At 42.0% G+C, this 27,300-nt stretch overlaps 1 protein-coding gene across 1 annotated transcript in view; it reads left to right on the top strand.

Moving 5' to 3' along the window:
- LOC308315110 (CUB and sushi domain-containing protein 1-like) overlaps positions 1–27,300 on the top strand; it is a 694,698-nt gene that overhangs the window by 528,301 nt on the left and 139,097 nt on the right. Inside the window, exons 31-32 of the mRNA XM_080762946.1 lie at positions 6,214–6,401; positions 13,750–13,944. Coding sequence (XP_080619072.1) covers positions 6,214–6,401; positions 13,750–13,944 — 383 coding nt within the window. The remainder of the gene's footprint in view (positions 1–6,213; positions 6,402–13,749; positions 13,945–27,300) is intronic.

Genomic DNA, 27,300 nt, shown 5'->3' with positions numbered 1-27,300 from the left:
GCTGCGTGATGACGTGTCGAGGCCCACATCAATATCAAAGCCAATAAAAACGAAGCTCACCAGTTTGATTCCCATTGCTTCATTGTCCTCCAGGACAGCTGGTTTTGATTAAAGAACTACTCTGTTTTTAATCTCATTCAAGATGACATCCAGACAGTGTATTGCTCGTTTTAAACTTCATCCCGCTAAAATATGTATATAGGTTGTGGAATAATCCCCTGGCTTTGCCCCACGTACGTCTCTCTGTCACTTTGTTTACAAACGACACTGCACGTGAGAGGAAGTCACAGACTTAAAACCCCATAGCCTGGAGGGATGCACGCTCTGATTGGTTCAGAAACTTCAGAGCCAGCGTTTCAAGCTGAAACTTAAAAATAAAATGCTTTCATGTTTCACTACATCTTTAACATGTGTCTATTATGCAACATTGTGTGTAGAATTCTGAGCAAAAAAAGTTATTTAATCCATTTTGGAATAAGGCTGTAAACGAAACAAAACTAAATGTGGAAAAGATGAAGGGGGGTGAATACATTTGCAAGGCACTGTATGTTGTCATAGTCAGACGTCAGAGGTCAAATAAATTTTTGTAGGACAGGGGAAGAGAACTGAAGTGCTTGTTTTTGTCCTGCGTATGTGCAAGGTTTTACAGCAAATGCTTTGCTTTTTAAAATACTTCAACGCAAGGCAGAGGGGGTTTGTAACAACGCCCCTTAGCTGTTCTAAAATCACTGTAAACCACGGCCTCCTGGGGCTTACTGCTTAATTAGTCCATGATTAATAATTAACTTTGTTTAATTCTGTTGATTATGGAAGAACAAAATGTTGGTATGGAAACTGGTTTGGTGTAGTACTAGTAAGGGACTCACATGTGTTTTTCCTCTCCAAATTAGTGTAGAAATGCTGCTGAAAATGTCCGTACTAAAGAAAGTCTTGAATCATGGGTTGAATGGATTCACACGGTTCACATGAGCCATCATCTTTGATCCTCTTTCAGTGGCTGACTGAAAGCGTGTGCTGCTTCTCTCTTGTACAAAGCCTGGTTTATACTTTATCGTACCACGACGTATTGGGCACTATGCTGAGGGCTGTTCAGAACAGAACAGCCAGCATGAATGCGGCTAGAGAGGAAATGGCCCCCATTTTCTAAATGTTTGCGACGGCGTTAATGCATCTGTGCTTGTAATGAAAACCACTGCTGAGCCTTTCTACACATGAGAACCAGGATGCTATTGAGCAACCTGGCCTCAGGATCAAAAGACAAAGGTGAATCGGACTCTCTCCTCTCTAACCACCGATCCCACACAGGGAGTTTGCTTTGGAGTTGCTCAAATTGCAAGTGCGCATTTGAGTGAGGAGTCTGAGCAGACTCCTATAAACACACTATAGCACTATACTATAGCTGCTATAGTGTAGCACTATAAACACAACACGAGATATAGCTATAAACACAACACGAGATCACGACACTGGTATTCAGTATCGGTATCGGCTAACACGGAAATGGACGTATCGGGATCGGATCGGAAGCGAAAACATCTCTAATCTTTATCAAGTTACAGTATATATTTGAACCACTTTGACGGAACACTATTTGAAAACTTTGTTGTATGATGATGTATTATGAAATTAGCCGATTGCGCTTGCAATTAAACGATGTTGTGAATTTGTAGATCCGCTATTGCAATGTTAGAACATTTCTGTGCTTGTGGAAAGAGCAAGGGTATACACACACAGCTAGAGGTTATTCTCAACCTGATGGTCCTTGTGTGCAGATCCCAATTCCATAAACCCATTCCCAATCATTTCCAAGTAATCTACATGAACCTACTGTAGGGAGATGTGATTAAGAGAATGTATGGGTGCCCGCTGGCCTAGTGGTCCAGGCACATGCCACATACAGTACATGTACAGTATAGGCTCTGACCTGACAGCGCGCCGTGTGTTCAAGTCCTGCTCATGACACCTTTGCTGCATGTCTCTCCCCTTCTCTCTCTCCCTCTTTCCTGTCTATCTTCACTTGAAACTATCAATAAAGGCTAAAAAGCCTAAAACGAATCTTTAAAAAATAGACAATTGATGGTGATATTTACCATCCGTGAACGATTGCGCATTTATCAATCGTAAAAACTTAAAAACTCTATCACTCCCATGAACATACTGTACATGTATGCAATTTGTCATTTGTATTCACGCTTTTCCTGTGATCCTTCGTTAAATCCTTAAAAACGTGTCCAGTCTGCAACGACCTTTAGTGCCACAATTCCATGATTTGACTATAGTGTTATTTTCTGTAGATTCTTGACATAATGCAGTTTTGTACCAGAGAGAGAGGCAGCATCTGCTGTATGTTTATCTATCGCATGTAACATAATAACCTTTACACTATACATCCAGGACACTTAGCTGCATTTCTTCCTCGCATATACACATGCATAAACAACACTGCGTGTTGGTTTTAAGTGGTGTGGCGCATACGTTGGTCCGACGCGAAGGCCTGCATGCACCCGTGGGCCGTGGCAGGCTATATTATTATGTTTACCAGTACATTCTGATGTAAGCCTTAATGGTGCGTTTCTTTGCGACCTAAAGATGTTAATAGGGCTCATGACTAATGGACGGGGAGAAGAATGGGGTTTCACATGAGGAACAGCAGATAAAAGCTTAGATATGTTTTCTCCACATTGCCGAAGGAGGAAAATTGACCTATTTCTTTCTTTATTTTTATTATTATAATTTTCAGTTGGAGGACTCTCTAGCAACAGCTATAGCTTTTTTTATTTTGTATAAACTAGTTCATGCAGTGGGTTTATTTGTATTGTATTGCTTTTTAAATGTAGTAAATAAAAACAAATAGAGGTCGATTCTCAGTAGAGCACAGACCTCTGCTAAGATGGCAGTTTGCTTCTGTGTCATGTCCTCTTCTGGCCAATTGCTTCATGATGCAGGTGAAAAGTTCAGATCCATGATAGACATTTATATAGACACGTATTGTGGTTTTAATGTGCATTTTTAGCACACTTCAGGAAGAGGATTTGTGAGAGGAGATCCTGGAAACGGTCTGGGATGATGTACTTCAAAATGTATATCAATCTTACAACATTTTACAATGTGCTCACTCAACACAAAGGTTAGATTTTGATAAAATTCATAAAAGTGTGGATCCATCTTGTGACAGGCCATCAAGCACCAACGAGCCTCGTACTAGCATTCTGGTCCAATCCTGTCTTGGACATCTTTCAAAGGACGTAGCTGAGAAATTGCTTGCTTATTGATGGGCTCCCTAAATACATTCTTTAAGATTCCAAATACTGTATGTATATATATATATATATATATATATATATATATATATATATATATATATATATATATATATATATATATATATATATGAGCTGAACCTTCCTGATATGATTCTCTGATTAAATGTTCAATTATGTGATTGATATATAGAATTATGAGCAGTGGTCGGCAGACCAGTTAACCAGTTCCTCTGCCCAGGACCATCCTTTCACCAAGACAGACAGACAGACAGACAGACAGACAGACAGACAGACAGACAGACAGACAGACAGACCTATAACCTGTACATTAACTGAACCCTCACTCCAACACTCAATGTGTTAATCGATTCAAATAACTTTTTTTCTATGCTCTTCAGTTAATTAAACACCGCCTTTGTTAGCTTATAATGTTTATTGCTAATGCATGTACTGTACACTTAAATGGCTTAGTTCTAATTAATTTTAATTAAAATAGCCTCAACACTGAAATCCATTGCTGCTCTTGCTCATGTTCTCTTCATTCTTTCATTGCACCCTTATTGAGAGAAGACAAGCCCTTAACATTGTGTCGGATACCTGCTGCCATTTTTAATAACGTATTATCGTTGTTGTTCCCTGTTTTGAAGTGTATACTAAGAGTTGTCTGTGTTGCATACCAATAATAATTACAGAATGTATGGTCTTGTTCTTACGTCTAGGGGCCTTCTCACTTTTCACAACCTGATTTACGTGGCACGGAAAAACACATCTTTAAACACCATCATTGCCCTTGACGTTATTGACGTAATTAATCGTTAACGGAAAGAAACCTTGGCTAGAAGCATGCTCTAGGGTGCAGGCGGCCACCTGCCTTGGCAGAGAGAGAGAGAGAGAGAGAGAGAGAGCGCAACAAACAACTATAAGGAGAACAATAACAACAACAATAGCAGCTATAATCATAGTGTAATGTAATATAATAACAGTCCATATGTTCCATGTAAACCTTTGATCCATAGCCGGTGGAGGTCCTCAATTACAGTCCATTGACGCTATACTAGCTGCCACCGTATTCCATGGAAACCCAAACCCTCAATCCGCAGCCTGGGGCCGTCTGCAACCACCCAACCCAATTTACAGCAATACATTGAGCACACAGTGTGTGCATATTCATGCACATTTTCTCAGAACACACGATAAGACTTGAGGCAGTGCAGTGCCCGGCGCCGAGTCAATCGGGTAAGCTGTTGTCCGGAACCGCTGATATGAACATATATAAGCTTATATGCAGATCCAGCAGTCTATAGAACCGCTGATCCGATAATATATGCTCATATACAGTATGGGCATAAAAGGGACACAAACAGACAGGCACAACGGGTTGGACCATGCATTCACAAATTGCACTGTTCACACAGTATATACGTAAGTGGTAAACCGTGGTACAATTTAAGTGAGATTCTTGACCGCATAGCTTTACAGTCGGTTGTTTTTGTTTTAATACTGTTAAAAAAAAAAACTTCTCCGGCTTGCTTGACTTGCCTGTCAAGAATATCTAGCATTGTTTCCCTATAACAGACACTAAGCCAGTGAGCCAGGCCTCTGCAAACCATGAATGCAGCACCCAACCATTCCCCTATTCCCTGCCTTTGTTCTTTGTAGTGGCAGGAATACAAATGTATTCACGCACACACACACACACACACACACACACACACACACACACACACACACACACACACACACACACACACACACACACACACACAACACACACAACACACACTCAACAAACAGACGACCCTGGAGTGCTAGACTATAACCGAAAGCCAAACACGGAGCAGAGGAGAATGGTTTAAACAGACAGGTGGGAAACTGAGCTAACATACAGACTTTCTCAGAGCAAACATAGAAATAAAGAAGTTGTGTGTGTGTGTGTGTGTGTGTGTGTGTGTGTGTGTGTGTGTGTGTGTGTGTGTGTGCGTGTGCGTGTGCGTGCGTGCGCACATGCATGCATGCGTGCATATGCACATTCTGCCTGTGTGTGACAGGTTGGATGTAGTGCTAACACACAGACAGAACACTTACATTTGCCAAAGTGAGGACTGAAAAGTTTTGGAAAAGGCATCACTTTAGTTTAAATTGGTTACATTTAAAGTCCAGTTCTTGGGTGAATAAGGTTATGGCAAATAATGAATGAATACATTGTTCTCTTCTGAGACTCTAGAGCTCTTGTATGTTTGACCACATGAACCCTAGCAACCCTAATCGCAGCATCTCATAATAGGCAAACATTAGGTGAAAGTAGGAGAGCATTTTGTCCAAAATATCAGATCTACAAGCTCACAATGCAACAATATTGCCCCAGTTACTCAAGTGACTTGGTCAATTGTATTGACTTTGGAGAAAATGTAAACAAATACAAAAACAACTACAAAGTATAGCCTATATGTATATAAATGAGAAAATTACGTTATTTGCGGCCTCGGAAGTCCTAGGATCACTCACAGGTTGTGGAAGAGTGCCCTCTGTCGCAAACATGAGTTAACGGGAAAAGGGTCTACATTAATGAACGATACATGCAGGCCATAGCCGAAGACAATGACAATGGCTGTTGGTCTTTCAAATGGTAATTTTTTTTTTTGGGGCTTTTCTGTCTTTATTGATACAGTAGTTTCAAGTGAAGACGGACAGGAAAGAGGGAGGGAGAGACATGCAGCAAAGGTTGTCATGAACGGGACTCGAACCCGTGATACGCTGCCAGGCTAGAGCCTACATACGCCCCGATATATAGTAACCTTACACTCAGCCTTCATTTACATTTCCGTTTGACTCCATTATAATTGCTTAAATGGGCGTGACCAGCGTTTCAGGGGCTGGAGGCTATACACCTTTTAATGCATTAATGTATTTTAAAGCCAAATTACATGATGATTACATTGTGTTCCCGTAGTTTCAACATGGAGCCAAGTTATGACTTCCTGCACATCTATGAGGGGGAGGACTCTAATGGACCGTTACTCGGCAGTCTTCAGGGCAACCAGGCTCCTGAGAGAATAGAGAGCAGCGGCAGCAGCCTGTTCCTGGCATTCAGATCTGACGCTTCGCTGGGCATGTCTGGGTTTGCCATCGACTACAGAGGTAATTAAAACTTTCAATTTGGTTTGAACTTTTTTTCTCCTATTAAATGTACTTTGAAGGTCTTGTTGGATGTCAGCCTCCTACATTTTTTTTCGTGTTTTATGTTGCCTCATAATTCCGCAAGCGTATTTCTGTGTGCGCGGTCCCGTGAAATTGTCGCGTGCATGCTCGTTTCGTGCACACGCCCATGGGTGACTAGACCTGTTTATTTCGCTACGCGTCGATCCCGCGCCCCTCATGAGTAGACCTGGAGCAGACCTGTCGTTGATCCAGGCGACAAAGCCTGCATCACACGCTCCTTTACTGTGTTCTTGTTCTCCTCCCCCAGCCCATCACTTTCTTTACTCCCCTGTCTTGTGTTAACCTCGTCAGCTGTGTCCTGTATTTTACCCCCCCTTTCCACCCTGTCATCTTGTTAGCCACTTCTCATTTTTACCTGTATACGTTCCCTGCCCACTCCAGCTGAGCCTTGTCCGGTCATTAGTTCCCTATCCTGTCTGTCCCTTCAGTGGTTGTCAGATCGTCATTGAATGTTCCAGTGCATCAGCCTGTATGTTTCTTGTGTTCCTGAATTTTTGTTCCATTTTCAAGTTTTATGACTCCTGTTATGAACTCCAAGTAAAGGCATGGAAATCAGTCATTCTGCCTCTGCACTGCTGTTCCAACTCCCCTGGTGCCACATATACAATCTGACCAGCCTTGGTCGGACCCAGCGGACACATTATTTGAAGATGAACTTGTAAAGGTGATACAAGTTTTGTCCAGGCCGTCAGCAGCACTGAGCAAAAGACTGGCCTATAGCCTATAGCAGAAGAGCTAGCAGGAATTGTGGGCTGCCCATGTCCATTAGTGTTTGTCCTGCTAGCCTTCAGCCTAGCCCCAACCAGCACTTAAGTCTCAGTTTGCCGTGAGCGAGCAAGTGCGTAGACGGTCAGATGGAGATGGATGGAGCGTGACTTACATGGTTAAAATAAAGCTATCAACAAACATTTTGAAAATGTTTCAAAAATAGCTAAAATAACTGATCTACCAGAGAGCTTTAATAGAGCCTTTCGCTCACGGAACCTCAAATAATGGATGATGGGGTGATTATGTAATAATTGTGACAGGCCTACTATCACCAGAAAAGATCACAGATTAGATCACTAATAATAATGACTAAACTTCTAGTTTAGCAGTCCTGCTCCCAGAGCAGATCAGCGATTAGAGCCCTAATAAAAGGGAAGTATCAGTCTGTATATGTATCCAGTGGTGGAAGGTTCAACTCTCATGACATCACGTCAGGACACACCTTCACCATCCAAACACAGCCTCAGGATGTGTTGTTTGTTGTCAGGCCCCTCCATATATGGTCGTCATTCCGTCACGCCTCGTGACACGTTCCACATATGGCCGTCTCCGGCAGCCGGTGAAAACTAGAGTTCTCAACAGGCCTGAAAATTAAGGCTGGGCCTTATCAAACCCTGTACACTCAAGACACTGCCCCCCACTGCCAACCTTTGATCTCCATAGGCTATATGGAGCTGACCTGTTCTGACATTCCATATTGATCTGACCTCATCAAACCGTGTACACCCAAGACACGCTCCATATATGGCCAGTACAGAATTCATTCCATGTTGATCTGACCCCCCATGCCAAAGCGCCAGCGCTCGCCCAGCAGTCTCCCGTCACTCAGGCGGATGCGTGCTTGCGACGTCGACGTCGCTTCTCGTTATTAATTGCTCTTAATTGTAGCGTTGACATTGTTTTGTTCTTTTGTTGACTGTCGATTATTCACAAGGAATCATTGCAATTGTTCTTGGCAAGGTGGTGCTGTTGGATTGGTGGATGCACTTTAGCCCATATTATGAGCTGTGGTTCCTGCACTTGGAGACTGCAGGTCTCTTACAGACCTTGGTTTGACAGTGGAGGTGATTTGGAAGCTATAATCAATCTGGAACTCATCATTAGTTGTTAGGCTGGCGAGAGATCTGTTCTGTCAAGGTTTATAATCACTCTCTGTTCCCCCCCCCCCTTTTTCCACCCTCCATCTCTCTCTAATTAAAAAACATTATCAGCCTCTCTGCTATCGCTCTCTCTCTCTCTCTCTCTCTCTCTCTCTCTCTCTCTCTCTCTCTCCTTTCTCACTCGCTCTGCCTTTACTGTATATTGCACCTTTTGTCTTCCACTCTATTATCGCCTTCTCTAATTAAAATACAACCTCCATAATCTCACTGTTTTCACCCTGTCTTTCTACAGTAGAATCCACCTTTGTCACCCTCTCTCTGTCCGCCTTTGGTTTTCTTTCTGTCGACCTCAATCTTGCTCTGATTGGAGGATAGCGGAAAACCAAACTAGCTGGCAGATTGCCACGTCATGATTGAAGACACTTTTGTACTGTAGTTGACTCCTTCCACTCTGCTCTCCTCTTTTCACTGCCCTTGTCTTTCTTCCTTCTGTTTCCTGCTAATGAACCAACTAGCTGACAGTGTTATGACGGCTTATAAATTGCCCCTTCCATTTTTGTTCCTTTGAAAAACACTTAAACTTTGTTTAAAACTATCTAATGCCTAATTAACTTTTATCTGTTTTGTTCCCTGATTTGAAACCAATCTCAGAATCGTCCTTTAGTTTTTCTTTGTTCTGCTGAAACGAAATAGCTGCATCCTCAGAGGGATAGGCATGGCTTAATTAAAAGCTGGGTTGCTTGAATTACACACAAAAATGAATAAATAACCCCTTCTCTCTATTTTTCTCATATTCCCTCATTTCCCTGTTGACCACTTCTTTTCAATGGTTTCTATGCTGTCTCTTTTCTTTCAAAGCTATAATTTTACTGACCAGGACGCGTTCTTATGAGACTTTTCTGACGTGTAATTTAGCTGTGTTCACTCCATCAAACTTGGATGGTCACGCATCCCCACAACACTTTTTTATTCCCTTCCATTCTGTTATAGTGAAGCCCAGGGAGTCCTATATTGATGTGTCATTTATTTATAACTATGTTTCTGTGATGGAACCTAATATCACGATCTGGGCGATAGAGGGCACTATGCTCCTGGGTCAATGCATTACTTTATTTTTTTGTGTTGGAATTACCATTATTCCAAGAATAAACAAACCACCCCGGCGGTTTTACTCACATGGATATGAAGCATCAATGGTTGTTTTTGTTTTACACTGTGACGCAGGGCTAATGGTATAGTGACGTCAGGACTTCAGTACTATAAGTACTGCACTTCTAAGTGAAGTTATGTGGTACAGTTAATGAAAATAGAGCTCCCAGGTGACGCAACGTCTCAACCCTTACGGTCAGGTATGATGTGGTACAGTTGCCTCACAAGAAAATTATCCCACAGGTTTGTTCCCCAGGGTGGCCTTTCTGTGTGGAGGTTGCATGTTCTCCCTGTGGTCTGTGTCAGCCAGGTATCCTCCAGATACTCCAGTTTCCTCCCTCCACACATGCATGTTGCAGTATACTCCTGCCAGTGCCCTTGGCCAAGGTTACTATGGCATTACAACTGTGGTTGGTCCCCGAGCGCTGCTCTGTGGCTGCTTACTGCTCCTAAGTAGTTAGTCAAATGCAGAGGACATATTTACCCAAGGGGATAATAAAGTACATACACTTTTATCTTGTTTTACCAAGTCACGTACTGTCTCATGCTGTTGTTTGTTAATTAGTTTTCTTGTTGTATCTTTATTATCTATCTATGACTGACTGACTGACTCACCATCTGCAACAATGACATCATGGCATCATGACATCATCTGCTTGCCTCAATAAAGAAACATACATTTCTAGCTATTATCCCATGAGCCAGAGATCTGCATTTAGCATTTTGCTACTCATATCAATTAAGATGGCTATCAAGTAACTGGACAGAAAGCAAAACAGAGGCATGGCTCTGGTATGTGCTCATTTGGTCCAATTGTGCCATCAGTTTCCCCAATAGTGTTGTTAAAATGTTTAATTGGTCCCCATTTACTACTCTGTTGCCTCCATAAATTTGTATTATTTAACTGATGTTGGCACTTCGCTCTCATTTTCCTTCACACTGCGTTTTAGAATGAGCGTAAATTCAGCTGTCCAGGTAATTACTCTGATGGAGAAGTGACGTGGAGCAGGGAAGTAATTTGTTAGTTCATATTGGCATTAACAAGATAAAAGCATTCACATTGAAACAGCAGCAACATTTTCGGTCAGACCGAAATGCTGCTGCTCAAGGGGTAAGACCACTTTTGTAGAGGGTTGGGGTGTAAGTTTTCATACCTTGTTATGATCAAACTAGCCCATTCCATGAATTATTTCGCTCCGTTGTGCAGTGTAATAGTGAATTAGGAAAAACAAAAATAGGGCCTCATTGACTTCCATTGTGACGGGGAAGCTCTCAAAGTCACTCTTTTAGCACATAAACGAACGCAACAAAAGCTGATTCTGACAGTATATAGGGCCTTGCAAACGTGGGATATACTGTCAGAATCAGCATTTATGTGCTAAAACAATGACTTAAAGTGCCTTTTCCCCGTTACAATGGAAGTAAATGAGGCCCTATTTTCATTCCTTAATTTGCTATTAAATTGCACAACGGAGCGAAATAATTCATAGAATGGACTAGTTTGATCATAGCAAGGTAAGAAAACAACCCAAACCTCCAGAAAAGCGTAAGTGAAGACAGTGTGCAGGATTCCATTTTGGTTTTTTTCCCTACTCTTCCGGTTAATTTAGCCGACACACCTGTCCCCTGTAGGTGTGCATTAATTAGGACTTAATTAGGATATTACTCAACTTCCAGTTTACCAGTCGTACTATACCTAAAGTTGTCATCATGACATCTTAGTTGATGATTTTCATACAAATAATTGAGATTCATTGAAGTGTGTTTTGGCATTGAAAAACAAAAACAAACTAGTGCCGGGATTTCTTCAAAATAAAGACACTAGAGTGCCAGCACATATGGGAGATTTTACTCTGAAAAGCCCCGTCTTCCGTCCTTGTCCCTGTCCCTGTCCCCCAAAACCGGGAGACATAATGTTGCTTGCTTACCTTGCGATGATCACGCTAAAGTCTCTCTAGAAGCATTAATATTCCAAACTCCTAGATTAGGAGATACGAGGCATTCTTTCTGAGCCGTAAACAAGGAAATGAACGGCAGCTCATCTCAGCAAGGCGTATGGTGCAGAAGGAGAGGTCAAGGAGAGGGGGGTAATGGCCAAAGATAATCGCCAAAAGAGGCCATTATCCTTAATAATGTAATACTTTCAGATTGCTCAAATTACAGATCTACCAGAGAGCTCCTACTCCTAGAGCTTGTAGCCCCTGGGGCCTCAAATAATGGATGATGAGGTGGTTATGTAATGATGTTGACAGGCCTACTACCACCAGAAAAAAACACAGATCAGATCACTAATAAGAATGACTATAGAGCGCCGAAGTCCTGACATCACTCGCTCATCCCCTCGATTCCCCTGGTTCACGGAAGTAATTTCTCTATGGAGAATAACATGGGGTGATCAGAATCCATTTCCAGGTACTGCTTCGTCTATTTCTTGCTCAAATGTTTTCAAAAACATTTTTGAGGGCGATGTTTAGCTGTAAATGACATTGTGTGACACTAGTGTGTGTGTGTGTGTGTGTGTGTGTGTGTGTGTGTGTGTGTGTGTGTGTGTGTGTGTGTGTGTGTGTGTGTGTGTGTGTGTGTGTGTGTGTGTGTGTGTTACATGGCTGTCATGTTGGAAACAGCAGTAAATCAAGCGTGGCGCAGCCGCACAGCTGGTGCTCAGAGGGTTTGATTAGGCAGAGGTCTGTTATAAAGCGGAGCGGTCATTATCAAGACATAACTCACCGCTGAATTCAGCGATTGACCAATCAGAATCAAGCATTCAACCAAGCTGTGTAATGAAGTATTATAGTAACTGGAGGTGCATCAAAATAGACCTACAGTTCCAAAGAAAAGGAATTTCACTTTTCTAAATGTGTCTAGCTTTGTAAAAAAGTACTTGAACTTGTGAGCTCAGATATTTGTTTTTTAATAGCCAGTGTGAAATAGGGCTTCAATCTAAATCTACAAAGTAACTAGTACCTAAAAGCTTTTTTTTTAAAGAGGAAAAAGTACAAATGTACTGCAGTTCCTTTTCCGCACTGTCTGCATCCAGGACCTGACTATATGGTTATCTAGTATATTGCTTTTTTATATGCGGGTCTGACACAGCGAAATCCCCACTGTCCATTTAACCACATGAACCCCAGCATTGTCCCTTATAGCTGCCGCATATGGGGCGAACATAGCACATCTACAAGATCAACGACAAGGTGCGATATCTGAAACTGAGCCATGGCATGATATGGAAACAAATACAGAACCTGTGAAATACGGGGAACGCGGCACGCAGACGTTCCTGCTCCAGGTCTGCTGCTCACGAGGGGCGCGACAACGCAAGGGAACAAAAAAAGAAGCTCAACACAATCCAGGTCTAGTCAGGCGGCCGTGCGCACGAAACGAGCACGCACTCTACAATTTTGTGTCAATACACTTGCGTTGTCGGCCCTCAACTTATCCGTGCGTCCAAAATAAACGCACTCCTCTCACCGAAAATGAATTACTAGGCGTGTCCGTCGTCTGAAAGGGCCATAATTCTCGTAGTGGAAAAGAGCCATATACCATACAGTAAGTGTATGGAGTTAACTGTGGAAGCATTCAAATGCACCCGTAGGGGTTATTTAGCACACCTGATCGTTGTCTGTCTTCCTTGTAGAAAGGCCCACAGAGAGACATGTTCAACCATCAGTGTATCTGCAGTAGGAGGACAGGATATTACTGCAAAGCCATTCTATTATACCTTTTGTTTTCCTTTTCCTGATCTTCTGATGTATTGTGATGTTTTGTGAAAACAGCCCCATTTTTAACAGCGACCTATAGTCATGATTGGCTGCCCCTAAGCCAATGGGAGTCTGACCCCATACTCTGAAACGCGGCCCTAAGCCAATGGTCTGAACCACATGTAGCCACTCGTGTCGTAGCGACCTAGTCATGATGAAGTCTCAACCCAGACTGCAAAGCTGTAGAGGTGGAAAGCCTGGTGAGTGGTGAAGCGAGGTTAGCAACTCTGCAGCGCAGAGCCACTGACAACAGTAGCTAACGTATGAGCTAACTGTTTGGAGCTATACAGGAAAGCCATAACACAACACACTGATTGAACCAACAAAGGAATGTTGGAAACGAAACAAAACAACCGTCGCGAGATTGTGACAGAACAACATACACGTTAAAAAAATTATAATGGGGGGACAGATGCACGACAGAGACAGCACTAATTGTTTCATCTGGCAATTAATGATACTCGTGTCATTCCTGTTATCTTCCCACAGAAAAGCCAAGGGAGGCGTGTTTCGACCCCGGGAACATCATGAACGGCAGCCGCACGGGTTACGACTACAAGCTGGCCTCTCAGGTCACCTATCACTGTCACCATGGCTACACAACTGTGGGCGGGGCCACCATCACGTGTGTCCTGGGCCACGACGGGAAACCGGCGTGGGACACGGCTCTGCCCTCGTGTAAAGGTAGGAGACCTCCCATTACACGCACGCACACACGCACGCACACACACACACTTGGCTTCTTAATTTGCAGGTTTGTCCAGCAGTCATATAGGCCTACTGTACAGTACTTTCTATATTTATGTATTTTGAGACGATGGAGATGGAGATGAAGACAGATGATGATTGGTGATAAAGTCCGCTGCACTCACTGGTCCAGAGCTCACAATCGTGTGTGTGTGTGTGTGTGTGTGTGTGTGTGTGTGTGCACGTGCGTGCACGTGCGTGCATGTTTGCGCGTGAGCGAGCGAGTGTGTGTGCATGCATGTGTGAACAGTTTGAGGGATGGACTGTCTATTTGATTGACAGTACATAGAATGAAGGAGGCAACTTTGTCAAGTGTGTGTGCGGCGTGCGCATACGTGCGCATGTATGCACGTGAGTGCGTGTTTGCGTGTGTGTTTGCGCATGAGCGAGCGAGTGTGTGTGCATGCGTGTGTGAACAGTTTGAGGGATGGACTGTCTATTTGATTGACAGTACTTAGAATAAAGGAGGCAACTTTGTCAAGTGTGTGTGTGTGTGTGTGTGTGTGTGTGTGTGTGTGTGTGTGTGTGTGTGTGTGTGTGTGTGTGCATGTGGGGGAGAGGTGGCTGCACATGATGTGAATGTGCGTGCAATACAGCGTTTTCATGTGACCAGTGCCATGTGAGTTAAATATGCAAATCAGGGAGAACTGGCAGAACAAGAGATGCATTTTAAAGTGAGCGCACGCACGCACGCACGCATGCACGCATGCACGCACGCACACACACACACACACACACACACACACACACACACACACACACACATACACACACACACACACACACACACACACACACACACACACACACACACACACACACACACACACACACACACACACACACACACACACACACACAGGCATAGTATACACACACAAACAGGCATAGTATACACACACACACACACAATGCACAAAAACAGGAGCACACACAAATACACACTTTTTAATGACCTCACAAAAGCTCCTGTGAATGCTGTTTAACAAAGTCTCGTCAGAGAGAGAGAGAGATACACGAGGTGTGTATGGAGATAATTGTACCCAGAGTAGCAATTTTAGAGCAACCAATGAAAAACAGCCTGCACACAGTCCACATTGTCCATTCATTGTAGCTCATACTGACACTTACATTTACAGCCTATGTCATATTTCTTAGATGAGGTGATTGTTCAGATACTTTCTAAGGTCTCAAGGACATTTCTAAAAGCTAAAAATACAGTGTGCAAGACCCAAAGATCATTATAAGAGATAAAAGTGACCCCCAAATTAAAAGCTTTTCTTTTAACCGACATTAACAGTAGTAAATAACTAAAAGAAAACCTTTTTGCGAGTGTCATCTCAGTTTCCTTGGACATAATTATATGGCGCCTGACTGAAGTCCTTTCCCAGATTTTGCAACTATAGTCCGGCATTTCAAACCAGCGATATTCTGATGATTCTCTTCAACTGCTCTTGATGAGCAGGTCTGTGCCTTGCCTGGTTTCTTCCACTATTGGTGTATGTGAATGAATGCACATCTTAGAGCTCTGTGGATAAAGGCACCATATACAGTAAATGCACCATTTATCATTTTGCTATCACTTACTCAGCCAGGCGGATAATGCAGCCATCCCAAGTTGCCGGCTACATTTCCTTAGTGTGTTCAACAAGGCGCTTGCAGAATTTACAATACTAAGCATTCTTGTTTCATTTTGTGTGAACATAAAGCGCTTGTGTTCATTAGCAGACAGGGTTGGGTGTAAAAATTGATCCACCATAAGATGAAGATATACTTTACCCATCATGCTGTATTGATAAACTGATGCAGTATTGATGTTTTTATTCACTTTTGAGGGCTATTAAAGGACAACCCTGTAATGATGTTCTGTCAAATGAAACATAATTGTCTGAAAGTCTGAAAGCCCTTGAAATTCAATCTGACAATAGATTCATGGCTTTTTGTAATTGATCCTAGCATCATATTTCTATGAGTACTAGTAGCATTATCTCAGCGTTGTACTGTAGTCAAAGGGGAAAAGGTGAATCATAATGTATACATATAATTTTTGTCAGATTCATTGCATTTCACAAATGCATCATGATTCCCTAATGGCCCTAATGATGCCAAGACTGCAGTGCTATAGTTCAGGCAATCAATTCAAATCACACGTCTGACTGGGGCGGTGATTTAACCTCAGTCACAATCACACGTCTGACTGGGGCGGGTGATTTAACCTCAGTCACAATCACACGTCTGACTGGGGCGGGTGATTTAACCTCAGTCACAATCACACGTCTGACTGGGGCGGGTGATTTAACCTCAGTCACAATCACACGTCTGACTGGGGCGGGTGATTTAACCTCAGTCACAATCACACGTCTGACTGGGGCGGGTGATTTAACCTCAGTCACAATCACACGTCTGACTGGGGCGGGTGATTTAACCTCAGTCACAATCACACGTCTGACTGGGGCGGGTGATTTAACCTCAGTCACAATCACACGTCTGACTGGGGCGGTGATTTAACCTCAGTCACAATCACACGTCTGACTGGGGCGGGTGATTTAACCTCAGTCACAATCACACGTCTGACTGGGGCGGGTGATTTAACCTTCTTTGGACCACTTGTTTCTATTTTGATCCCTTTTAAGGGTCTTGCCTTTTCATTTCCTGTAATAATCATTGTTGGAAAAGTGACTTTAACATCTGTCGTAGCTCACTGATGAAAGCTAGTACAGTATAAGGAATCATATTTGTCTTCAACAACAACCCAGCTGGCACAAGACGTCTACATGACGTTAGGATAACGTTGTACTCCAACGTTGGATGACCATTGTTGGTTGGTTGGATATGAAAGTTTGATTGACGTCATAACCCAACGTTGGTCTGACATAAAAACCTAACGTTGGTCTGACATCATAAACTAACGTTGGTCTGACATCATAAACTAACGTTGGTCTGACATCTGGATGACCATTGTTTTTTGGTTGGATATGAAAGTTTGATTGACGTCATAACCCAACGTTGGTCTGACATAAAAACCTAACGTTGGTCTGACATCATAAACTAACGTTGGTCTGACATCTGGATGACCATTGTTTTTTGGTTGGATATGAAAGTTTGATTGACGTCATAACCCAACGTTGGTCTGACATAAAAGCCTAACGTTGGTCTGACATCATAAACTAACGTTGGTCTGACATCTGGATGACCATTGCTTTTTGGTTGGATATGAAAGTTTGATTGACGTCATAACCCAACGTTGGTCTGACATAAAAACCTAACGTTGGTCTGACATCATAAAATAACGTTGGTCTAACATCATAAACCAAATGTTGGTTTGACATCATAAACTAACGTCGGTCGGACATCATAACCTAACGTTGGTCTGACATCATAAAATAACGTTGGTCTAACATCATAAACCAATGTTGGTTTGACATCAAACTAACGTTGGTCTGACATCATAAACTAACGTCGGTCGGACATCATAACCTAACGTTGGTTTGACATCATAAACTAACGTTGGTCTGACATCATAACCTAACGTTGTTCCGACATCATAACCTAACGTTGGTCCGACATCATAACCTAACGTTGGTTTGACATCATAACCCAGCATTGGCTTGATGTCAACCTACGTTAGATAGATGCTGAATGATGTCAACCTCCAGCATTTCCCACTGGGCACAGGACATCTGTAGGACATATTAAGATTTGTTTTACAAAGTTTTAACAAGGTGAAAATACAATAGCACACAATATTATTTTACAAAGTTTAATAGAACAACATTATTAAATATTTCCTTAAACATGTAATTAGCATATTGGAATAAGTATGCAGGTAATAGTCATATTGTGGTCCAAAGAGTTACAGGTTTCGTTAATAGGTTCATAGCCCAAATTGCCTTTGTAGGAAAACAAATTATTCAATTTGTGAAACCTTAAAATTATTATACAATATGAATAGATAAAAACAATATGGTGCAATTTGGTGCATCTTTGAGGCATGTCTATAAAATATGTACCAAAGGCAAAAACATCAAAAAGACTGAATGAGAAATAACACTGAGAAACTGAACTCCTGTAGCTGTCTGAGCTTACTGTCCTGTTTCCAGCTCTATCATGAGCTGCCGCAAATCAGTTGGAGTCTTCTCTGCCAAGTTCTGTTTAAATTGTAGAGGGATTGTGTTCTTCTTTAGTTCCCCTAAAGATAAATGGCAGAAATAAGCTATTGTAACAACTGTAGCTTGATTTTTACATTATGAAACATCTGTATTACTGACACATATCTGTTCAAAAGTTTGGAATCATTGAGAGATTGTTCTTTTAAAATGAAATGAGTTTGCAGATATGAGTTCTGTCTCTGCTGGACAATGTAGGGCTATTCAACTATATTGTGGATTCTAGAGAACATGACATCAACATAAATTAGAATGCCTAAGGTCTATAAAGCTAGACGGCTGTACTTACTCAATTTTCACAGTGACTGGTGCAAACTTTCTTTCTTTTTTGTATTAGCCAAAACAAGTGAATGCTGTTTTGGATTTTGGTACCTGCATACAGTTGGCTGGCTAGAGGCCAACTGTATCCGATCATATTATGCCCCCTACACCATATAAAATTAGAAAGATAAAGAAAATGTCAAGGAAAAGTTACATTGAGAAATGACAATTTTTAACTTACCATATACAACATCAAAAAGATGCAGGCCCCAGGGACTTAATTCTTGCCATGATGTCGACTAAGGTTGTACTGAAGTGTCAGTTCTTCCCAGTGAGCAAAAAGTAGTCTTTATGACGTCATATAGACGTGATTCCCCAACGTTCAGAAGACGTACCCAGAAGAGCCAGAATGAAAGTTTTTAAGACGTCTTTTCCGGACGTTATATAGACGCCATTATATAACGTCATATAGACGTGATTCCCCAACGTTCAGAAGACGTACCCAGAAGAGCCAGAATGAACGTTTTTAAGACGTCTTTTCCGGACGTTATATAGACGCCATTATATAACGTCATATAGACGTGATTCCCCAACGTTCAGAAGACGTACCCAGAAGAGCCAGAATGAAAGTTTTTAAGACGTCTTTTCCGGACCTTATATAGACGTCATTATAAAACGTCATATAGACGTGATTACCCAACGTTCAGAAGACGTACCCAGAAGAGCCAGAAAGAACAGTTTCTAGACGTCTTTTCAAGACGTTAAATAGACGACATTATAAAACGTACTAAAGACGTTCTGGCTATGTCTACAGAGATGGAATGTAAAAAAACCAAAAACATAAGACATTAGGCAAGACAATAATTCAAATTTCAAACGTTTTACTGAGAAATATATTTGGGCAAGTGACAATGCAAATTTGTATTCCAAAGTAAATTCCAACGGGCATTAATTAAACAATTTCCGCTGCTTTGTACCCGCCCCCCCCCACTCTTCCAGGGGCATGTTTCAGGTAGTCTCCTGCCGCCAGCCGGATATCGCTCTCCTTGGCGGTAGGCTCAGAGTTGACGACTGCCGCTACAAAAACAAAACAAAGAAAACATGTAAAAAAATGAATGCAGTTGCCACTGACATCTACAGTTAGATATAAATCAAATTACATTGCATCAAGTATAATACTACATATACATAATACATTCATTTCAAATTGACTACTATATTGCAATTTACTTTGGCGTTACCAAAGCCTGCCTGAACCGATTAGTTAGTCAAAAATCACACCTGTGTGAACTGAGTGGTGCAATCCCCCCCCCCCCCCCCCCCTCTCTCTCTCTCAGCACAGCAATACCCCTCCGTTTCTGGCGCCCCCTACTGGTATTATTAAGTCACATACTCGTGCTCATGACAACATGATACAGGTACACGGACATTGCTGCCTGGTTGTAGGAGTGGTTGCACCAGCCGCTCATCTCTCAGGGGCACAGAAGTATGGCCACATCTCCCTGAGTCTCAGCTCCCTACACTGGCTCCCTGTGCGCTACAGGATCCAGTTCAAGATTGTAATGCTTGTTTTTAAGTCTGCAAATTAGTTGGCACCAGCCTACATATTGGAACTTGTAGCACACAAAGAATCGACAAGGGCCCTGAGGTCGACTGATATAAGTAATTTCTCAAGATCCCTAAATCAAAGCTGATATCACCCACACTGTGGAATAAACTTCCACCTAATGTTAGAGCTTCTCAAACCTTGCCCGTCTTTAAATCACATCTGAAAACTCACTTTTACTCCCTGGCGTTCGAACATGCAGATTAAGAGTTGCCGTTTCCACTGCACTGACTTTTATGTTGCCCTGTTATTATGCGTTTTCGCCCTTGGAATTTTAGTATATTTTGTGTACAGCACTTTATAAATAAAGTGGATTACCTAGAATTGCTGAAAATATCTTGGTCCCCTCGATGGCGATTTTATTCTGCTTCCCCTTCCCCTTCAAATTGAATTTGGACATCAGGTGGTTGGTGAAGAGCCTAATCCAAGAGAAATCAAATCATCATCAGAAATAATCATTTTTGCCATCCATGCATATACTGGGAGTTTATCTGGTAGCCCATCTACATTTACATCTAAGCTAACAGTGTCATGTTCTCGTCTAAAAGCAGTATTTTGGCTGAGTACACGGGAAATGCCCCTCTCCAACCCATAGTACACATACTTTCCACTGCATTTTGACTCACTGTCAATGGCTTGAGGAGTCTTTACTAAAGTACGAGCATCTTTTGGGAGTACATGTCCATGATTTGCAAGAATGTGCAACAAGTCATTTAACGCCCTTTGAGTGATGTGATGTTTAGTATACCAGTCTCTCAAATCATCTCCCAGGCTAGGCATTTCTACATCTGGTTCACTGTTCAATGTTTCAGCATCAGAGTCAGACATTTCAATGTCTGTGTCAAAGTCGAACTCCGAGTCGGAACTGTCACCACCATCGGAATGGATCATCTCTGGGTGGTCAACGTCATCATTTGACACCACTGAGCCGCTACTGGTCGCCACTGGGCCGCTACTGGTCGCCACTGGGCCGATACTGGTCGCCACTGGATCAACATCATCGTCGCTAACAGACAGGATGAGCTTATTGATGTCTGCTTTCCTCTTTCGCCACATTCTTAAGTAAGCCATCTGTAACCAAACCCAAACAAGACTAAACAACATCCAATAACTACAAAATAATCCACCACCAACAGCCAAACCTATTGTGAAACCCAAATTAACCCATTTTGATCGAACAAATAAAAACTCTTCTAAATCCTAAAAGTTCTGAGAATCAGACCAAGTGAGGTGAAGTGAGTGAGTGAGTGAAGTGAGTGAAGTGAGTGGTGCAACAGCACCGGACGGCATCGGGACACAGGGACATAAGTCACATAGGTATCAGTGGTGCTCAACCTTTTTTTATGTCAAGGACCACAGAATTATCTGTATTTGGCCGTGGACCCCCATCTGAAAATATGTTGTTCCAGGGACCACCCCAGAAGCAAAGATTAGTTTAAAATGTTCGCTGTGAATTAATGTTAAGATTGCACCACATTTTCATGATTTTTTTTGAGTGGTGCAACCACTCCAAGGAACAGCTTTGTCCTGGTGTGACTATGTGACTAGGTTACTATGTCTGTCTAGAGTACCAGTAAGGGGTGCTGTTGCACCACTCGCTTCAGACTGGTCTGATTTTTCTACAACCTCTAGCGCAGCACTCCGTGCCGTGCTATGAGCTTGTAGATCTGCTATTTTTCAACAATATAACAATGCTTAGGGGTTCCCGCCCTGAATGGATTAAAATTATTTCTACAATACATTACATGTGTAAAAGTTGAAAATGTACCACATAGCACGTGTATATTAACCTGTCTAAATGAATTAGTCTTTAAAGTTAAAGGGATATTTCCTTTTTTTAATGGTCATTGAGTAGATGATACGTCTACTCAGGCTTATATGAACACCCCAGTGAGTTTTACAGTTGCTTGATTCAGTATTTAGATATTTGATATTCATTTTAGTTGCAACACCCCCACACAGCTCAAAACGGCACGTGTGGCAATAGTTCACTCACCTTAGAAGAGTGGAAAGGAGCCACCAGGAGCAGGAAACAGACCAAACGGAGCAGGAAACAGATTAAACAGAGCCACAGGGAGCAGGAAACAGACCAAATGGAGCCACAGGGAGCAGGAAACAGCCGCCAGGAGCAGGAAGGAGCTGTCAGAAGCAGGAAATGGACTGAATGGAGCCGCAGGGAGCAGGAAACAGACTGATGGGAATGTTACTGTTGGGTAAAGAAAGAACATAAAATCAGCTGGTTCCCATTTTGGACTGAGACAGATTCTAAAAATGCCTTCTAAATCCTGAACTTTTTCGATGCTGCTATAAATATTTCAGAAAACTTCTGAAATATTTATAGCAGCATCGATATTTTGTAATTTTTGAATACTGCATGTACTTAATCCCAAAAGGGGTTCCCGTCCAGAAGGGTAGAGTCACAAAAAGTGGTTCCTGCCTGTAATGTGTTAAGATTCCAAACACATTTTGCACACAAATATATTGTTTCACATTTGTTACAATTACACATTACAATAGCTACATCCCACTAAATAAAACAAGAACATTGACAAGTACACGTGACACGCACCTTCCACTCAAATTCTAATGGAGCCGCAGGGAGCGCAGGACAGGACCGATGGAAATGAGACTGTTGGGTAAAGAAAGATAACATAAAATCAGCTGGTTTATTAAGATTCCAGAACACATTTTGCACCAAAATAAAAATTGCAATAATAATAATCTCTAATAATCAATAATCCAACAATGATGATGTTTGGAATTGTTGGCATGGCATGTACAACATGGAATTAAGCTATAAAGGATAATTTGAAGAAAGCGCTACAGTACATCTTTCATTTGCATTACAATGATCATTTCTGATTGCATGGGCCCTGCTATATTATACCAGAGCTAGGGCCCTGCCACCCTGTATAAAATAGTTCTCAAAACCTGCCCAAAACAATAAAATAAGGTTATTTTCATGGCTGAAGAGGCATTTTAGCAAATCTCTGGAACGGAAGGCCCATCTGGTTATTTAAAAGCTTGTTAGAGGCACGATTTTGAAGAAATTATAAGCACATTGATTGGCAAAATTAAGCCAATTGCCACGCCGGCACGCTGGCTGGAGTTTTAGTATTTGTCCATTTGCTTTGGTTCCATTCGTGTAGGCCACTCTCACTTAAAAGTTGTAAAATATAAATGTTGAGAACGACTAGGTAAATCATTTGAATAACTTAATACAATGAATTTAAGGCACGCACGTGGTTCTCTAGCAATGAAACACGGGCGTCATGTGAACCATGGCTAGTGGTTCTCAGACCTCGTCATGTCATGGACCTCCCGTTTACACGCCATATTAATTCACATTAATTTACCAAAAAATATGAGATGCAATTATTTTTCAAACGGTCGAAATTACAATTAGCATCAAGAATGATCGGGAAAATACATGAGGAATGGGTAGCCTTGCTAGCTCTGGTCCATATATAGCCCCAATGCTAAGAGGGCTGCAGGAGGAGCTGCGTGGCCACATTATCTCTACGTTATCCATTTCAGGAAAACAACAATTGAATAATCCTCATAAACTACTAACTTTGATAAAAGTTTCGGGTAATAGTTTGATTTTAATTCCTTACCTCAATGATTTCGAAGCGGAGCAGCAGGAGTATGTGGACACAGGACAGAGACGATTCCGAACGTAGGCTACAATTCGCACAGCTGCCCAGCTACTTAATCACTAATCATCAGATTTGTCACAGGTGCGGTCAGAGCCAACCCCAGCGTGTGCGTGCGTGCGCGTGCGTGCGGATGAATCTGATGTTAAATAAATAAACACATACAAGCAAACGAAAGAAAGAAAGGAAAGAAAGAGTGTGTACATGCCTAGAGTCTGGGTTTTATGTGTGTGGGTCAAGCACTTTTTGGGGATTTACAGTCTGTAACCAAGTATATATTTGTGCATATGTGTATAACCACTGCTGTAGCCTATAAATACAGAAAAGAGGGGCCCACATATTGATTCAACATTTCATTTTTAGTAAATTGTCGATATGCATGGTCTCTCTGTCCAGTTCCCAACTAAAGGGCCCCTGATGAGAGTCAATTAAGGCCACTGGGAGGACTTAATAATAATAATAATACCTGGGATTTATATAGCATTTTTTTTGCCCAAAGTCAAAGTGTGTTGGGAGGGCCGGGGGGAGAGATTAACTTTATTTGTCGATCAGGGCAGTTTTGAAGGCAGGGAGGGGGTGAGCATCTCTGATGCATTTGGGGAGTGCATTCGAGGGAGGGGGCAGCCACAGAGAAGGCCCTGTCACCCCAGGTTCAACGCATGGCCATGGGGACCCTGAGTAGGCCGGCAGCACTGTACCTGAGGGAATGGGATGGGATAAGTGGCTAGGAGGTCGAGGTAGGGGGAGACGTTGTGTAGTGCAGTGTGTGGTGAGAAGCATTTTGAAGTGAATTATTTGTGCAAATCCAATTGTTTCCAGTCCAATACAGGACTCTTTCACAATTATTTTACAATTGTTTTATAGTCATGTATACTCTGATATGTGCTCATAAAAGCATTTAAACATTTTTTTAATGTCTATGGGTAAATGCATTGGGAATCATTTCCTGGGCCTGGTGTCGTCATGAATGGGGGAGGGACTGCTACGCTCTATAGTAGCCACCTTGAGTAAAACCCGTTATTATTTTGTTATTATTTTTGTATTATTCTATACCAGTAAGAAGCCTTGACTCAGGGCCAGAAGGCATGCATGCATCCACCTGCCTGGGTGATGGCAGACTGCAGACTGCTGGGCGAGTGCTGGCACTTTGGCATGAGGGGTCAGATCAACATATATGGAATGAATTCTGTACTGGCCATACATGTACATAGAGCATTTTTCAAGTGTACAGGGTTTGATGAGGTCAGATCAACATATGGTAATTCAGAATAGAATAAACTATACTTATGAATTTATGATCTATAACTGGTCAGTCAATGGACATCATGATTATGGCCTGTCAGGACACATTTGCTCAATGTCATTTAAGAACAAAATCTGCTTGGACGTCCATATTACGGCATAGCAGCAACGTCTTTTGTAAACTAAATCTGGTTGTCAATGGACGTCCAGATTAAGGCCTGTCGCGACTGTTTGCCCAAAGTCATTCATCAACTAAATCTGGTCGTTAATGGACGTCCAGATTAAGGCCTGTCGCGACTGCTTGCCCAACGTCATTCATCAACTAAATCTGGTCGTCAATGGACGTCCAGATCAAGGCATAGCAGCAACGTCTTTTGTAAACTAAATCTGGTTGTCAATGGACGTCCAGATTAAGGCCTGTCCTGACGTGTGTGCTCAACGTCATTTATCAACTAAATCTGGACGCCAATGGACGTCCATATTACGGCATAGCAGCAACGTCTTTTGTAAACTAAATCTGGTTGTCAATGGACGTCCAGATTAAGGCCTGTCGCGACTGTTTGCCCAAAGTCATTCATCAACTAAATCTGGTCGTTAATGGACGTCCAGATTAAGGCCTGTCGCGACTGCTTGCCCAACGTCATTCATCAACTAAATCTGGTCGTCAATGGACGTCCAGATTAAGGCATAGCAGCAACGTATTTTGTAAACTAAATCTGGTTGTCAATGGACGTCCAGATTAAGGCCTGTTGTGACGTGTTTGCCCAACGTCATATATCAACTAAATCGGGTCGCCAATGGACGTTCGGATTACGGCCTGGACGGGCGGACGTGATATCAACTAGATTTAGACGTCCACAGACGTTGCCTGCTCACTGGGTTCTTGGTGCATCATCCAATGAATAATTCCCTGTGTCTCCAACGATGACAACCTGAGAGTATGGTAAAAGTCGCAGGAAGGAATGCCATATTAAGTGCATTAACAGCTAATATAATTCTATGACCGTTCTGTAATGTCTTGCAGAAAACAGCGAGTTGAGAAAACAGGCTTGAAAGGTTCACTTCTCATGTGGACTCTTAACATTACACCTAGCTACATGTTTAAGCATTTATTTCATATTCACATGTCAATTTCAGCTCTGACATTTATTTCAGACATGCTCTAGTATGTGAAGAGTCTGCCGGACTGCTATTAACTCATTTTGGATTAAATAAATAAATAATAATCAGGCCTGCTTTATTGTCACCTGGCAAGTAATAGTCAAGTTCAGTATAGTGTGGATGTACTCACCCGATGGTTTTCTACTTGAGAGGACCTTTGATCTTGATGTCCCATTTTTCTTTCTTTCTTTACATGTGCCCGGTCACACGGTCCTATAGTGAATGAAAATGATAAATAAAATAAATACAACACATTATGAATGACAGACTATACAGATTTAAAAGTATATAATGCTTGAGACAAGATAGTTAATTTGGACAATTAGACTTTCACAAATGACACATATCTTTCTGAGAAAAGAAAGAGGAAATGTATTGTGAACCCTATGGTAAACATTGACTCATTGGTTGAGTGAAACATCAGATCCCTATACCCTTTCATTATTAACACTATAAACTTTTACGTATTTCACTGCTGACTGTAGGCGTTATGGACAGTCCCCCTCCTCACTGCTGCCAGCAGCCATTGTTGTCAGCTTCCATCCAAAATGACTGCTGGCTCCTTTGCGAACCATTGCGAGTATGATCACTCACAACAAAAATCACAAATTTGCTATAGTAGATGGTCAGTGTGCCATCTGTCAACTTTAACCGTGTCAAAAAAATACTAATCTACAATGTAGGCATTTAGCAGACACCTTTTATCCAGTAAGCAGGGTAAACATAATGCAATGCAGAGAAGTAGAGTCTCAGTAAACTAAGATTACAGGTAAACCAGCTCATCCAATTGTTCAAATTACAACCAATTTATGGACTTACTTTGGATTTGGTGGAGATTCATGATTTCTGATGTCCTTTATTGCCCGGATTACACCAGTTTCTCATTTTGAAGCGTTTGGAAGCTGAAGACACAAAAGCACGCACACGCACGCACACGCACACACACACACACACACACACACACACACACACACACACACACACACACACACACACACACACACACCCAGTGATAATGTTTTACAGCAAATGTATTAGTCTTAGTCTTTTGAGACTGCTGGTGTTATATGAAAATAGTCAATTCCAAAGTGCTGCAAGTGTGAGTGTGTAGACCAACTCATTTAGCTGGGGAGTGTAAAATGAAATTAAACCAAATTAACCGGTGATGGTCCATTTGGTTACCAGCTCTCCATCATTTAGC

This window comes from Protomyctophum bolini (genome assembly GCF_963924005.1).
Source record: "Protomyctophum bolini genome assembly, chromosome: 1".
Lineage (NCBI taxonomy): Eukaryota > Metazoa > Chordata > Actinopteri > Myctophiformes > Myctophidae > Protomyctophum > Protomyctophum bolini.
The sequence above is the reverse complement of the archived record's forward strand: the minus strand, read 5'-3'. Positions and strand labels throughout refer to the sequence as shown.